The following is a 14,063-nucleotide window of genomic DNA, read 5'->3' as shown; positions in this document are numbered from 1 at the left end:
ACGTTAGTGTTGAAGCAGGTATTTTGGACCAGTCTGCAACTTATGCACTTGTCTGCATTTCTTCCCAACTGTAATTGCCAGAATCATGTTTTTGGTTTTGTACACAATGCGGGGATCCACATTAATTTCCTGCAGTAGACAGCAGGCAAGGTAGCTTAAAAGGTTGTGACTGTTGCTGACATTATGTGTGCAAATTCCTTTAAGTAAATCATATGCTAACACTTGCGTACTCCCACTCCCTCTGCAAGCAATACATTCGTCTCTATCTATAGTAGTTCTTAACAGAGTTTCTAGGGTCCAGAATCTTCAAAATGAAGCTGTGTATGTAGCATGTACTTACAAGTTATTATGGCAGAATATTTTCCAAAATTGTAATAAAATGGTTAAGGGCGAGCCAGACAACTTTGATCTACAACTCTTTTGGTCTACAGGTCTGATTTTACATATACATTGGGTGTATGTTGGATACGTTTTACTCTCTTGGAAAGGAGAAAACTCATTTTTACTCTCTTCAAATTGCATTTACTCTCCAATTTGAAAAATCATGTGTAAAATACTCCCACCTCAAAATCTTATCTGGAGCACTGGTTGTTTACATATAGGACATTGATATTTTCTGCATTTATGAGCAGTTCATATAAAAGATGCACATTAAGTCTGTTCATGCATAACATATAGATATAAACATGTATCTCGAAAGTATCTGACTCGATTTTTGTTTTTTCAATTTATTTTCCAGTGCATCATTTCATAAGATCTAGGTGCATTCCAACAATATTGAAAACCTGAACAGCCAATTTTGAGATTTTTCGTTTTGGACAAAATCTTTGACCCCTTGTTAAAAAATCAACCAAAACAACATTTTCCATGTAGGGGCACCTTCCTTGAAACTTACTGTGGAATTTATTCAGAAATTTCCATGAAAGGCTTCAAAAGCTAGTAAAAAAAAAGGAAATTTTCTAAATCCCATTAACAATCAAAACTTAACCTAACCAATGCCATGAACTAGCAAGATGGCATAATATACATACATATATAGCAAACCCATCAATGTTAAAAATTTATGAAATATGTATATAATATGAATTGCACTCACAGCTCTATTGTTAAGGTTACATAGCACGTTCTCTGGTAAACTAGAAAAAAACTTTCCGGTACAACATTTGAACCCATGGGTGGCATCCTACTAAAAAATCAAAAGGTTTTTAAAAATTGCTTTTTTCACTTTTGCATTATGGATATCTCCAAAGGGAAATTGAAGGTTTAGAACACAATTCCTCAAAATTGTCTGCTTTTGATTTTTGGCATAAATAGACACAATTAAGTTGTTTATGCTTTACAATTTATTTTAATTGTATTCGCCAAACTCGAGATATTAAGTTGTAAAAAAAAAGGTATTTATCGCTATTTCTGACATGCCCACAACACTGAGTGTTTAATATTACGAACAATCGGAAGCTTACAAATAATCATGGCACTCAAAATGCCGAACCGGAGAACTCTTCATACTAAGAAGCATATGATAAGTTAACACGGGTAATATTACAAGCAAAAGCATATGGATAAGCTGAGCAATGGTAATGTGTAACATAACAAACACTCAGAAGCACACAAATGAAAAACCTGTAATGCAGAACAGAGGAACTATCATAGTGAATATGTGTAAAGTGTAATGTGCAATACTACTAGTACCACAAGCATATGAATAAGCAGAACAATAGCGTGGGAATGTCTGAGTTCATGAAAATATGTGAAGTTTAATATTATGAACATAAATCGCCAATAAAGGAGAAAGCTTCTGTTTTGAAAGATAATGAACAAGCATATTATATATTATCACGAACAAGCAGAAGCATCGAAATAAGAAAACTTGTAAGTCGTGATGTCATGTAAAAAAAACAAAGGTTACCAAAAAGGTAATTACCCTTACCACGGCACATCTCTCCCTTGTCACAGTTGCTCATTAACCTTACCGTGGCATCCTCCATCCACATCAGTCCCTTCACTACTCAGGCATTACTCAGCCTCATCACACTCCCATGTTACCTCTGGTACGCTAATCCTTGCCATAGTCCCTCATTTTCCCCATAACCCTTGTTTTCTTCATAGTCCTTCATCCCCACAAATGTTATGCGTTACAGTCCTTTGTTCATCCTCGTCACAGTCCTTAATTACCACGCTATACCTCATCCTCATGACAGACCCACATTACCCTTACCCCAGCATGCCTAATCCTTGGCGCTGCCCCCTCATTAATCCATGCATCCCTCATCCTCGTCACAGTTCCTTATTAGCCCAAACCGCAGTATCCGTCATCCTTGTCACAGTCCCTCATCATATTCACATGTATCCTAGACCTGGACCCTCATTATCATTAATGCACATGCACTCTTCCTTGTCCCTTGTTACTATTATCTTATGAATCCTTCCATTACCATGTGCGTCTTTTCCCAACCCGTCATTACCACTTGCATCCCTATCCCAGTCCCTCATTTGTGCCCCCATGCATGCCCCGGTCCCTTGTTGCATGCATCCTCCTTCTGGCGTGTAGGTTGGCCCATAGATAGGGAGGCCCCTAGACGGACAGATATGCACTTTGTGAGATTTCTGACACCCTGCCTTGCACACTTTATTATGAAGTTGTTTATGCTTAAAACATTTTAAAGGTTGCATTTTGAAAACCTGAACTATTAAGTAGTAAAAATAGAAACAGCAATTGTATATTTATTATAAATTAACAACACATATAGGGCCTGATTCACAGATCGTTTTCCTATGGGATTACAGGCCCATAGTGCACTATTACGAAAAAGCACAGAGGCAATTAAGCAGAACACTTGTAATATTACAAACAAGCATATGAATAAGCAGAGCGCTCAGAACATTTAATATTGCAAACAGAAATAAGGAAAGGTATAAAACGTCTAATGTGTGAATCATGCAAAATCTATCGTGCATACACACATGGATAAACCGGTTCAAATATGAATACTAGTATAATTTCATGTGATGAATACTGCTGGGACATATCAACACATTCCAGTATGGCCTAAGAATCATTACCTATAATGAAACATTAATGCTCATGTCACAAATACAAATGACTAGCTGGAACTCCAAATGCCATCACTGGTACCTACACTGAAAAGAGGCGTTTGCCAAGTCTCCCCTTTTGCAATCAGCACAAAAACAATACTCAAAAGAAAACAGATGTGCTAGAAAACAAAGTCTGAAAGAATAAGAGAAAACAAATTAAATTGCTTGTTTTTAAATTAGAATTTAAATGTTTTGTTAGTGTTCCGTTATACTTTTTCTTCTTGTGAAAAGCTTCATTAAACTTTCAGATTATTTCTAATGTTTGTAGTTATTAACTTTGTGCAGGCAGTAACCTTTTAACGTTTAACTGCTTTTACAATGTATTTATTTCAAATATACATTACACGCCCTGCGGTAGCGGGCGTGTAGTTATGCTTAAGTTGCTCAACCCATAGGAAGACCACTTTTAGGAGGCTTATAACTTTGCTCCCCCCTTGACGAATCCTCACCACACTTTGCAAAAAAAGTACATGTTCCCCTTGGATTGATTCTGCAAAGTTTGGTGAGGTTTCGTCAAGGGGGGCAAAGTTATAGAGGGGTCCCAAAACTGGTGGTTTTCCTCATAGACTCAAGTGAAAAATAGTTTTGCTCATGCCTACACCGCAAACCGCTAGATGATTTTCACAAAATTTGAGGCAGGAGCAGTGGCTTGGTCCCGAAAGCGTGCTTTTGTAAATTTGGTGTAAATCCGTTGAGTAGTTTTTTTGTAAAAATGGCAGAAAAGTAGGTAAACTTTTTGTTTGTGATATCTGGTTCCGGTCTGTGGACACGCATCCCTCCCTATGCGGTCCGCGAACACCCCTCTGGACCAATCAGGGCCTGGCATGATGTCCGCGGACATCGGACGCGGCCGCTGATTGAATGGTGAAAAACATGAGATGCGTCAGATATTTTGAAATGTTGTTGGATCAGCCAACTGCACCCGTAGTCAGCGGACATCGCAGTAAAAACATATTAAAAAACACAACATTGCACTTGTCAAACTAATAAAACTATCTCTGGGGAGGAGAGGGGTGATGAGGATGAGATGGTATATGGCCATAAAAAAGCCAAAAAACAGGTGGGTGTCCACCTTTGAAGTTTGCAAACAGCACAGGGTAACCCTGTACTGTTGGCAAACATCTAAGATGTTCAGGGACATCTTTACATATTTTTGCATTACAGGGTTGGTGAACAGCAGTTTTTGGATGGCTTATAACTTTGGCGCCACTGAATAAAACTGCATAAAATGTTGTGATATCATTCTAGATCCGACCTTGAATGGTTCTACCAAGTCTGGTGCTGTATTCCCGAGTGGGAACAAAATTGGAAGGGGCGGAGGGGGATCGGAGTGGTACCAAAATATTTGAAAGGCCTATACATTTGGTGCCATTTCACGAATCTGCACAAAAGTCTGAAAAAGATTTTAAGACCCAGATTTGAATGTTTCTGCAAAGTTTGGTGGGATTTTGTGAAGAGGGGACAAAAGTAGAGGGGGGAAGGGTTTTAACATTTTTAGATGACTTATAACTTTGTTGACAAATGTGTGCAATATATTTTAAAACGATTATAGACCCAGCCTTGAATGTCTGTGCAAAGTCTGAATGGATTTGGTCAAGTGGGAGCTGAGTTATATGACTATTCTTTATGTAAGTACATTTTGACACTTTTCAAAAACATAAAATATGGATGGATTTGTAGCAACATTGTGCAAAGAGAATTGGCAAGGACCTGCAAGCATGATTTTGCAAATGTGTCAGTTTTATTTTTTTGAAAAGTGTCATAATGTAGGTACAACAAATAGTGATACACTTTGCCTGTGGCCATGTGGACAGATTGTCTGAGTCATGGCCAAAGAACATGACTCTGGCAATCTGGGCACTGGCCATGACCATGAAGGACTGGCAATGGGGTTAAAGTGGGCATGGCTACCAGGAAATGGCTATGTGTAAAGATTTTCAAAATTGGGATAGGTCTGAATGGAAAAATCTTTTTTGCCTGTGGCTACAATTCAGCCCGTGGCTACAGCTCTAAATGCTGCACAGGATTGCATCAACAGATTGTCGTGACTACTGCTACATACTGACAAAATGCTAGATAATTACAGAGGGCGCCAAACCAGGTGCCCACGTGGTCACCAGGCCACCCCTTGAAATCATTAACCAACTTTTATATGCGACGATACCGGGACAAGATATTGGGATTGCATGCCAGACTCATTTCCACAACCTCAGAGCAATGACTGCCCACAATCCACACGCATTAGGAAAGACACTAGAGAATCAAACGCGTTTCGGTTGATTTCTAACAATAAATATAGCACCAACCATGGTATTCAAGACTGCATTAATTCAACAATAGTTATTTATTGAATAACATAGCGCTAAGGTGAACAAGGCTCACTCTCCTATTCAAAACCTTACACTTGAAGAAGGAAGGGCACCTTCACAAAAGAACCCAATCACTTGCAGCAGGGTAAACCAATGAAGCGCAGTGATCTACCCATTCTACTGCCCTGCAATTACTTGATAATCGTGTACTCTGATTTGATTATTTGGGCATGCAGCACGGCCGAAGCCCTATGTTTGAATGGGAAATAAATATTTTGCTAGCGACTACAGCCTGAAGTGTTGTATTGCATTACAACAAACCTGCGCAAGCAGCATCAGTAAGAACCTGAAAGCATGCTTTGCAAAGCTGTTTTGTGTTTTTTTTATTTTTGGAAAGGGTCCAAATATAAGCACAAACAATAGTGATCTAACTTTTCTGCCGTAGGCAGTGGCCCACAAAATAGTGATATAGGTTTGGTGAATGTACAGTGGGCCTGGCCCTTGGCAAGGCCAAATGTCTACTCTGATTTACTTTTGGGGCATGCAGCATAGCCGAAGCTCTAGGTTGAAATGGGGTGGGGGGTAAAAATGCTGGATGGGATTGCAGCAAACTTGTGCAAGGAGCATTAGCAAGCACCTGAAAGAATGCTTTTGCAAATCTGTTGTGTTTTACTTAAGTGTCGACGCAAGTACAAAAAATAGTGATAATAACTTTTCTGCTGTGGCCAGTCGGCCTGGCCCTCAGCAAGGATTGCTTATTGGGGTATGCGGCAAGGCCGAAGCCTATGCCCCATGGATTGTGGAGACTGGCCATGCAAGCCATGAGCACTGTCCATTGGTTACATTATGAGGGTATAGTGGACACTGAACTAGGATGCTGGGTAGGTGCAGTCGATAACGGGGGTGGTTGGTGGGCTGGGGTCATGGTTGAGCCCCATGCCCTAGGAAATTGAACAATGACTTGCATCCCCAGCATGTGTTGCTGATAACGATACACATAAGTATGCGTTGCAAAAAATGTTTCTTAAAGGAGGATTATAGTTCTGCAATGTATGTTAAAAGAGACATTATTAATAACTTATATATAGTAAGGTAACATTATGCAACATTTTCCCTTATAAAAACGTATTCAATTGACAGAAAAAACTTTGTTAAAGGGACGTTACGGTTAAGATGTACCCCACCCTTGGGACTCCTGTGCTCTAGCAGTTAGCTAGTGGGCTCCTACTTTGGCATCCGTTGGCCCTTTTCTTGTATTTGTGTTACATGTAAGGTAGGAGGTAGTGTTTCTCATGCTCCTTGATTACAGCTTTAAAAGCAATTCGAAATTGCTCCCCCCTGCAGAGTGGTGTGTTGCAGTATATAGAGAGTACTCTTGTCTTCGAAAAATATGGATCAACAGCCTCTTTTATCACTTGCAAGGTAGCTGGTGGGATTTTGTGTCCCACAGAAGTAGGCTGTGTGATTAAAGTATTGGTTGAGGAGGATGAGGTAGAGGAAGACTGCTTACTGTTTCCTATTTTCCTAAGAAAGGAACAGCCTTTCTGAGAGCATTGCAGTGGTTGGATTTGGTGTGGCGGCGCATGGAGGTGGTCTAGTAGGAGTACTGCCCAGGTAGTCCGTAACCGAGTACAACGTTGCATTCAGTGCATTTCACTTTGGTAGCTTTAGCCTTTGGTGCATTTCCTACAGTGGGGAAGAACTGCCACACCCATGATTCTCTCTGGGTGCTAGAGGTAGGTACTCCCTCTACCTCATCTTCCTGGTCCTCTTCTAGCACTTCTTTCGTTGGGTAGGTCCTCCAGCTGGTGGTGGAGGTGGCTCTTTGGGAAGAGGAATGGATATAGCGGATGAAATGTTTAAGATTAATAGCAGTTTTGCTAATATTCTTCCAAGTATGTGCTCTGTTCTAGATTGTTAAAGGATAATTAGTAAGGATAGGTGTAGGAGCTGTGCAAAGGTACATTTTGAGCTTCAAAGTTCCTAGATGAGCAGCAAAATGCAGTTCCGAATTGTTCGCAAAGCACGGACCCGTTGGCAAACACATAATCATGCCGCACGCGGTCACGTGACAGTGCCCGGAAAGGTCCACGGTAACGTCAAAAGGCCACAAACTTCGGCGAACACAAAAAGCAGTGGAAAAAGTTGCTAGAAGTGTTACAAATTATGCTAGAAGGTAGGGAATGGGAAAGATTTAAGGTGAAAGTTTCTAAATTGGATCAGAATGTCGCTAAATTGGGGTTAGCATGATATTAGTAAATTGTAGGAAATTAGGGTGCACTGGTAATAACCCATGAAATTCACTGAAAAAACTTTGTTAAAGGGACGTTATGGTAAAACAATTCGCCAGTTATGGTAAGCTAAGCAACCATAACTAGCGCCACCACCATGCACTGCTAAGGCTAACACCCAGGACATGAAATATGACATCACAAATGAGATCACTGATGATATCACATATTCAATACATTTTAATAAACAGTCCCTACAAGGGGTTGTGTTTATGTTGGTAACAAGATGTTAGGGATGATTGGGAGATGTATCATGAACTACTTAATGTATTAAAGAATGTAATCATGTGAACAAAACATTATATTCGAGTGTTGTTGTTAATAGAGGAACTTATAAATGCATAAAGGTTGGAGCATGCACCATGGAAGTACAACATTTTCAATCTGGTAATTGCCGATAGTAAAATAATAAATGCTATTTTATGAGAGTTTTGAGTAATGTTAAACATGGAATAAATAGGTAACAATTGAAAACCTACCACACACTTGTGTTAGTAGAAATAATACTTATAAAACCACACAATGCATATAAATTGGAGGCACATACAGGGAAACTAAAGTAAGGAAGAAAGAAAAAACAGCACCAAAAAAATGACATTAACATTAGCGTTAATCATAATGTACACAAATTAATTGTGTTTTTGAGACGTGCTTATTGCCCCATGTATGTGCACTATGTGCTCAAATTAAACTCTAAGGGAAGTACTTTAAGAACATATAAAAAGGTTAATGTGTAGATATGTGTAGATATATAGCACCTTTTTAAATTGTGGAAATTCTCATTGTCAGTAAAAACCAAAAAGTTGCCTAATCCTGTGAGTAAACAAAAACAAGTGGCCCAGATATGCGATGTTATCAGTGATGTCATCAATGACATTCATGATGTCATCTTTCATGCCTGGGTGTTAGTCTTAGCAGTGCACTGTAGTGGTGCGAGTTATGGTTGCTTAGCTTACCATAACTGGTGAATTTCAGGGGGTTTTTGGTTTTACTTGTAACCATAACCGCGTTTTTTCACTGAATTTGATAGGTTTGTATTGGTGCAACTTAACCATAATGTCCCTTTAACAAAGTTGTTTCACTGAGATATATATCAGAGTAATACTGAAAAGAAGAGCTGGAGAGGTAAGATACTAATAGTGGGACCAAGGGAAGTGGGGGGGAGGGGTAGACCTTTGGAGTGTGGAGGAGGAATTTATGAATGTAGAAATGTACACAATGTGCTAGATATTTTGCTAGAAACCTAAATATGGGGGGCCCATAAGGCTATCTAGGTCCCTGGCACCAACCCACCCAATTGTAAACCTAATGAGAGTTATGTAAACTTCATAAGTGAAGTTGAATCTTGGGCCCTATTCTTTTCACTAATTATCTGCTGGGGAATCCTGCCAAAGGAAAGGTACAGGACTGGGGAAAGCAAATGTGGTGCCCAACAAAAGTGTGGAATCACAACTGAAGCTCCACATATGCGGAGATGGAAAGATGGAAACTCCACTATCTAAAGAAACTTTGCGGGATGAAAGAAGATTATGGAAATGAGGAGGATGAAAGAAGTAATTTGGTTTCTCTGTTTTTCAGATTCCAAAGAATGGAAGGTCTTTCTGAAGCCAACACATCCTTTGCTCTTAACCTATGGAAAAAACTGAGTGAAGATGATAACAAGAAAAACGTATTCTTTTCACCTATGAGCATTTCCTCTGCTCTGGCTATGGTGTTCCTGGGTGCACAAGGAGACACGGCAGCCCAGATGGCACAGGTATGTGTATCCTGTGTTGTACTGTGTGATGCAAGGCATTGGGCTGGATACATGCTGCTTGGGGAGGTTACAATGGCGGATCACCTGAACAGATCATTATGGTTGAATGCCTGCAGCAGCCAGGCTTTCGAGCAGAAGGCTAAGATAGGACAGAATGCATGCAGCGCAAAGGCGTCAGAGTAGCGGAGTATGATAGCACTGAATCAGGAAATGAAAAGCCATCTACATTTTTTTGCCTGATTCATGTATGAAAAAGGTACATTAATATCCTGTTCGCAAAAATGTTTCTTGTATTTTTCATTACTTCTATGGGGAACGCAAAGTATCACATCACAATATGAACGAAAATCCCCAATGGCAAACGGGTAGACATTTTACTCTGAGCTCCATGCAGTCGTTCATGAGATCTCTCATAGCAATAACACCCAGACCTACCTTAAATATTAGGTCCCAGCATGGAGCAATCCATTTAGATGCTTTCAAAGGGTTATGGCAAATCTACTGAATGTTAGACGAGAACCTGGAGCTGATGTTTTTTTATTGTTAGATCATTTTCCAATTCTGCTTCTGTAGAATCAATATATTCCAGGGGTTTTGGTAAATAGTTCCACTAAAGTAGGCACTTGTTCTCCGTTGGTGGGGGATCGACCTAATTATTCAGATTTACTGAGATTGCGGGACCTGGAAAGTGTCTTGGGAAGATCAAAACCTAGCTCCTCTATACCTTATTTACTAACCAGCAACACACCCAACTTACAGAAACCGATGCCGCTGGGTGGCAGCTGATGGCACACGATGAATTGGCAATGTCCAAATAAAATATTGGAAAGCACACCCCCTTGCGCCAAATATTAGAGATGGTGTTGTGAGGATTCTGTGTTTGATTCTCGAAGTCGCCCAGAGAATTCTTTGCACTTTCCCGCTTCCTTGTTTATGCATGGAGGAAACTGGAGTGGTGCATTAGTGCTACAAATCCTTTGTTGATGATACACATAACTGTTTAATGAGGAGGCAGTGGTCTGTGTTTTGTTGCTCTAGCTCTGGTGGAAGATGAACTAAAACTGTTGCTTTTTCATGGTCCAAGGTACTGTTTTAAGATCACGTGTTTGGTAGAAAGACTGCACATACATGACCTGGGACTACTCATGGGAAGTGCTCTTCAACAATGGAGACAGCATATGAAGTTGGGTTGAGCGGGTTGAACAATATCCTTTAATTTAAGGGAAGACGGAACATGTTGCATTCTATGCCACAAATCAATACCTTCAAGTTGGGGAGAGAGGAACAGCTAGGCTGGTAGTGCAACTCTTACGAGCGGGCTGCTCCAAAGTTCAGATGTCTAGGATAATACCACTACTCCATTTAAGTCAGTAATTGCACTCATGGACCAATGATTGACTTGTTTTATTGCAAGTGCCCTCCGATAGGAATCTGACTCCTCATTCCGTGGGAATGGTGAAAAGCAAACTGAAGTGCACTGCTATCCATCAATGCCTTTTTCAAGGTGACAAAGTGCAATGCAAACACATGTACTGAAAAATAAATCCCTTTCGAGCACGTTCACATTTGTCAAGGAACTATTTATCTAAATGTACCATCTGTGTGCATAGCCCCCCTAATCCAAACATGAACAATGCCAATATCTTCTTTTTCTACTAATGAGAAAATGTTGGATATGCCCATTTGCTGAAGCTCCTCTATGAGGACTCCCCATTCCACCATGATGAATCACCCTCATGTCACTGGTGCGCACGTCCAGATGGTTTCGCTCCTGTCTTGCATTGAGCCAGTTGCCCTTGGGGTACCAGAATGTCTCTGATTAAACATATGATGCTCCTGGGTCCAAGAAGTAGATCTAGCTTCGTTTTAGTCAAATTATAGCATTTACGAATTAGGGAAACCCTTTGAGAGTTTTGGGTCCATTTGGTTCCACATACTTTTTGGGGGGAAGTAACCTATCTTTTACCTGCCATTTTTAATTCAATTAATCTTTAGCTGCCAGTTTGAGAGGTACGTTTTCGCAATAGTGTACACATTTTTGTTCTGTAACCCAAATGTTGAGTTATGTTAATTTGATGCATTTCTTTTCAAAGGCCTTCCCTTATCTGCCCAGAGTGGGGAGCTGTATTTTAGGAGTACAAAATAGGTGACCATTTAGGCCTCCTCTCATCCGGTTCGAATGGCAGCAGTTGATGAACCAATGCAAATTGTGTTCAGCAAGATCAGCAATCACCTGTGTGTTTTTTGTTTATCAGACACTGCAGTTTAACAAAGCCAAAGATGTCCATTCTGGGTTCCAGTCACTGATCGCTGAAGTTAACAAACCAGACACAAAATACCTACTTAGGACCGGCAATCGACTGTATGGAGAAAAGACGTATATATTCAATAGGGTAAGTTGTGCTTCTAGAAATACTTTTCCAGCTTTGATGTCTATTTGTATTTAAAGTGATCAAAATGATGTGCAAAGAATGCAGTCCTCAGTTGCTTTATGACCTGGAATGCTAGAATGCTCTGTCCACTAGTGTCAAAGGACTCCATATCTAGAGGACCCCATTCTGTATTGCGGTCTGAGAACTACTGCAATAAGTCACAGAAACCATATACCTCTCAATTCCCATGCCACACAGCAACCCATATCGAACACTAAAAGGCACTCTCCCTCACAACGCACTTGCCACTACCGCAATTATTACTGAAGACATGACACAGTACACGTAGCATCATAGTGCAACATTGCCACAGGTGGCACAGAAAACCTCTCTGAGCATCAAGGAAAGTTCAAGGGTCTTTATTTTTCTATTTGTGGGCCCTAGATCTCGACCTGGTACACCCACTTCCCTAGCCCAGGCGTCCTTATCCCCAGGTTACTGCTACCGATTATTACACCCTCAGTATGCTAAAATCTAAATACACTGAAGTGACTTGCCTAAAGGCCTGCAGCTGTATCTCTCTGAACTCCCTGAGGGAGTTCCCAAGTGTCCCTACTTGGTGTTCTTCTCAGGATAGTGGATTGTGCCTAGTACTTGCACTGTTGGACCCAGCTAGGTCCAAACACTCTCACTCTTACCGTGCCCTTCTACACTACCTTCTCTTTGACTCCTTCCACCACTCTTCTGTTCCTCTGATATTTACTCCGCCTCTCCACTACCTCCACCCTTAAATGTCACCACTTCCTCCACTTTACTACTACCACTCTTCCACTCCTCCTCCTGCTACTGCCACTCCTCCTGCTACTGCCACCCCTCCTCCTCCTAGTACAGCTACTACTACCAACACTTACACCCCCCTCCTTCTTTCACCCTGTACCAACCTTCTCACATTTACACTTCATACTATTCTTTCTACCCACTTGTATCACGCCCACGCACACTCGCACTGTAGTACCACCCTCACTCTATAACCAATACCTCACCTGTTCCAAGAAACTCTTCCACAAGCCGCCTCTCTGTCCTTCCTCCCACTGGTCTCCTAGTCTCCTTCAACCTCCATCTCTGACCTCACCTGGTCACCTGGTACTCCCACAACGTCCTGCTTCCTGCCTTCCCTTAAATCTCCCCTCTTGTCCTCTGATTGTTGTTCTTTCTCTATCCTATCTGATTGCCTTGCCCATTGTATGTGTACATAGCTTTCAAAAGGGGCCTAAACCCCCTCACTGGCTCTGTAGCAATTTGCCGCATAATGACAGACTACAGAGTTGAATGGCATTGTTGGTGTTTTCGGTGACCGTCGCTGTGACGGCTTTGGAAAGCATTCTCAAGTGTCCCTGGTGGTTTAGTGGGTCCAAATCTCCGAGCAGTCCCTGCTGTTGCTTCTCAGCGGGACAGCGTTATCCTCCGGTTGTCCATGTATGTCTGCAGCAATCGTCTCTCTCTCTCCCGCTGGGTGTCTCACTCTGTGCGACAATACAGTTTCTCAAGAGCACTGGAAATTCTGACAGGTGGGTGATGTATGTTCTGTCATTTCTTCAGGTCTTGGATACAGGGTACGCCGGCCAGGCCTTCTCACTCCGCTTCTGTAATAGGAAGGGAAACCATGGCAAGCAACTTTCATGAGTCATGCCAGGAGATAAAGGACTGCATGCTCACGTTCTGGCACAGGGGATGACGACAGGAATTGGTGACACCTCTGCTGCTACCATCCACCGTAGGGGTAGCACTGCCTGGTAGGTCTTCCACCAGCAGGATAGAGAGGTTCTGTCCCCTCCAGACAATGCCAGGGTATTGGCCTTGTCACAACATGTATCACAGAGTACCCACACCACAATATAAACATATAAAGCACATAACTCGGCACGCAACATATTAAACCAAGGAATGCACATACTGCACAAGGCGCATAAAATAACCCCAGACTCATAAAAACTACATGCAGTGCATAAACCAGTGTTGGTACCCAAATCGCATCCAAATGTAAAGGCCGCTCACAACACTCCACTGAACATTCTAAAACACCCCACACCTCCAACATACCACACTGAGGACATTTCAGACAGCACTACAGAAAATACCCAAACCACAACACTTCCCATAAACTATTCCCCCTCTGCATCGCTTAACATCACCCTTTCCCTTCACCCCGTCCCAGGCCTCTCCCCTCTTTACGTCTCTT

General features: G+C 41.4%; 1 protein-coding gene across 3 annotated transcripts in view; it reads left to right on the top strand.

The window, feature by feature from the left end:
* LOC138481401 (serpin B6-like) overlaps window positions 1-14,063 on the top strand; it is a 178,743-nt gene that overhangs the window by 74,791 nt on the left and 89,889 nt on the right. For all 3 annotated transcript variants that reach the window (XM_069613536.1, XM_069613534.1, XM_069613535.1), the window contains exons 2-3: window positions 9,275-9,452; window positions 11,708-11,845. In XM_069613536.1, coding sequence (XP_069469637.1) covers window positions 9,285-9,452; window positions 11,708-11,845 — 306 coding nt within the window. In that variant the 5' untranslated portion in view covers window positions 9,275-9,284. The remainder of the gene's footprint in view (window positions 1-9,274; window positions 9,453-11,707; window positions 11,846-14,063) is intronic.

This window comes from Ambystoma mexicanum, chromosome 5p, assembly GCF_040938575.1.
Source record: "Ambystoma mexicanum isolate Mex_15411 chromosome 5p, UKY_AmexF1_1, whole genome shotgun sequence".
Classification (NCBI taxonomy): domain Eukaryota; kingdom Metazoa; phylum Chordata; class Amphibia; order Caudata; family Ambystomatidae; genus Ambystoma; species Ambystoma mexicanum.
The sequence above is the reverse complement of the archived record's forward strand: the minus strand, read 5'-3'. Positions and strand labels throughout refer to the sequence as shown.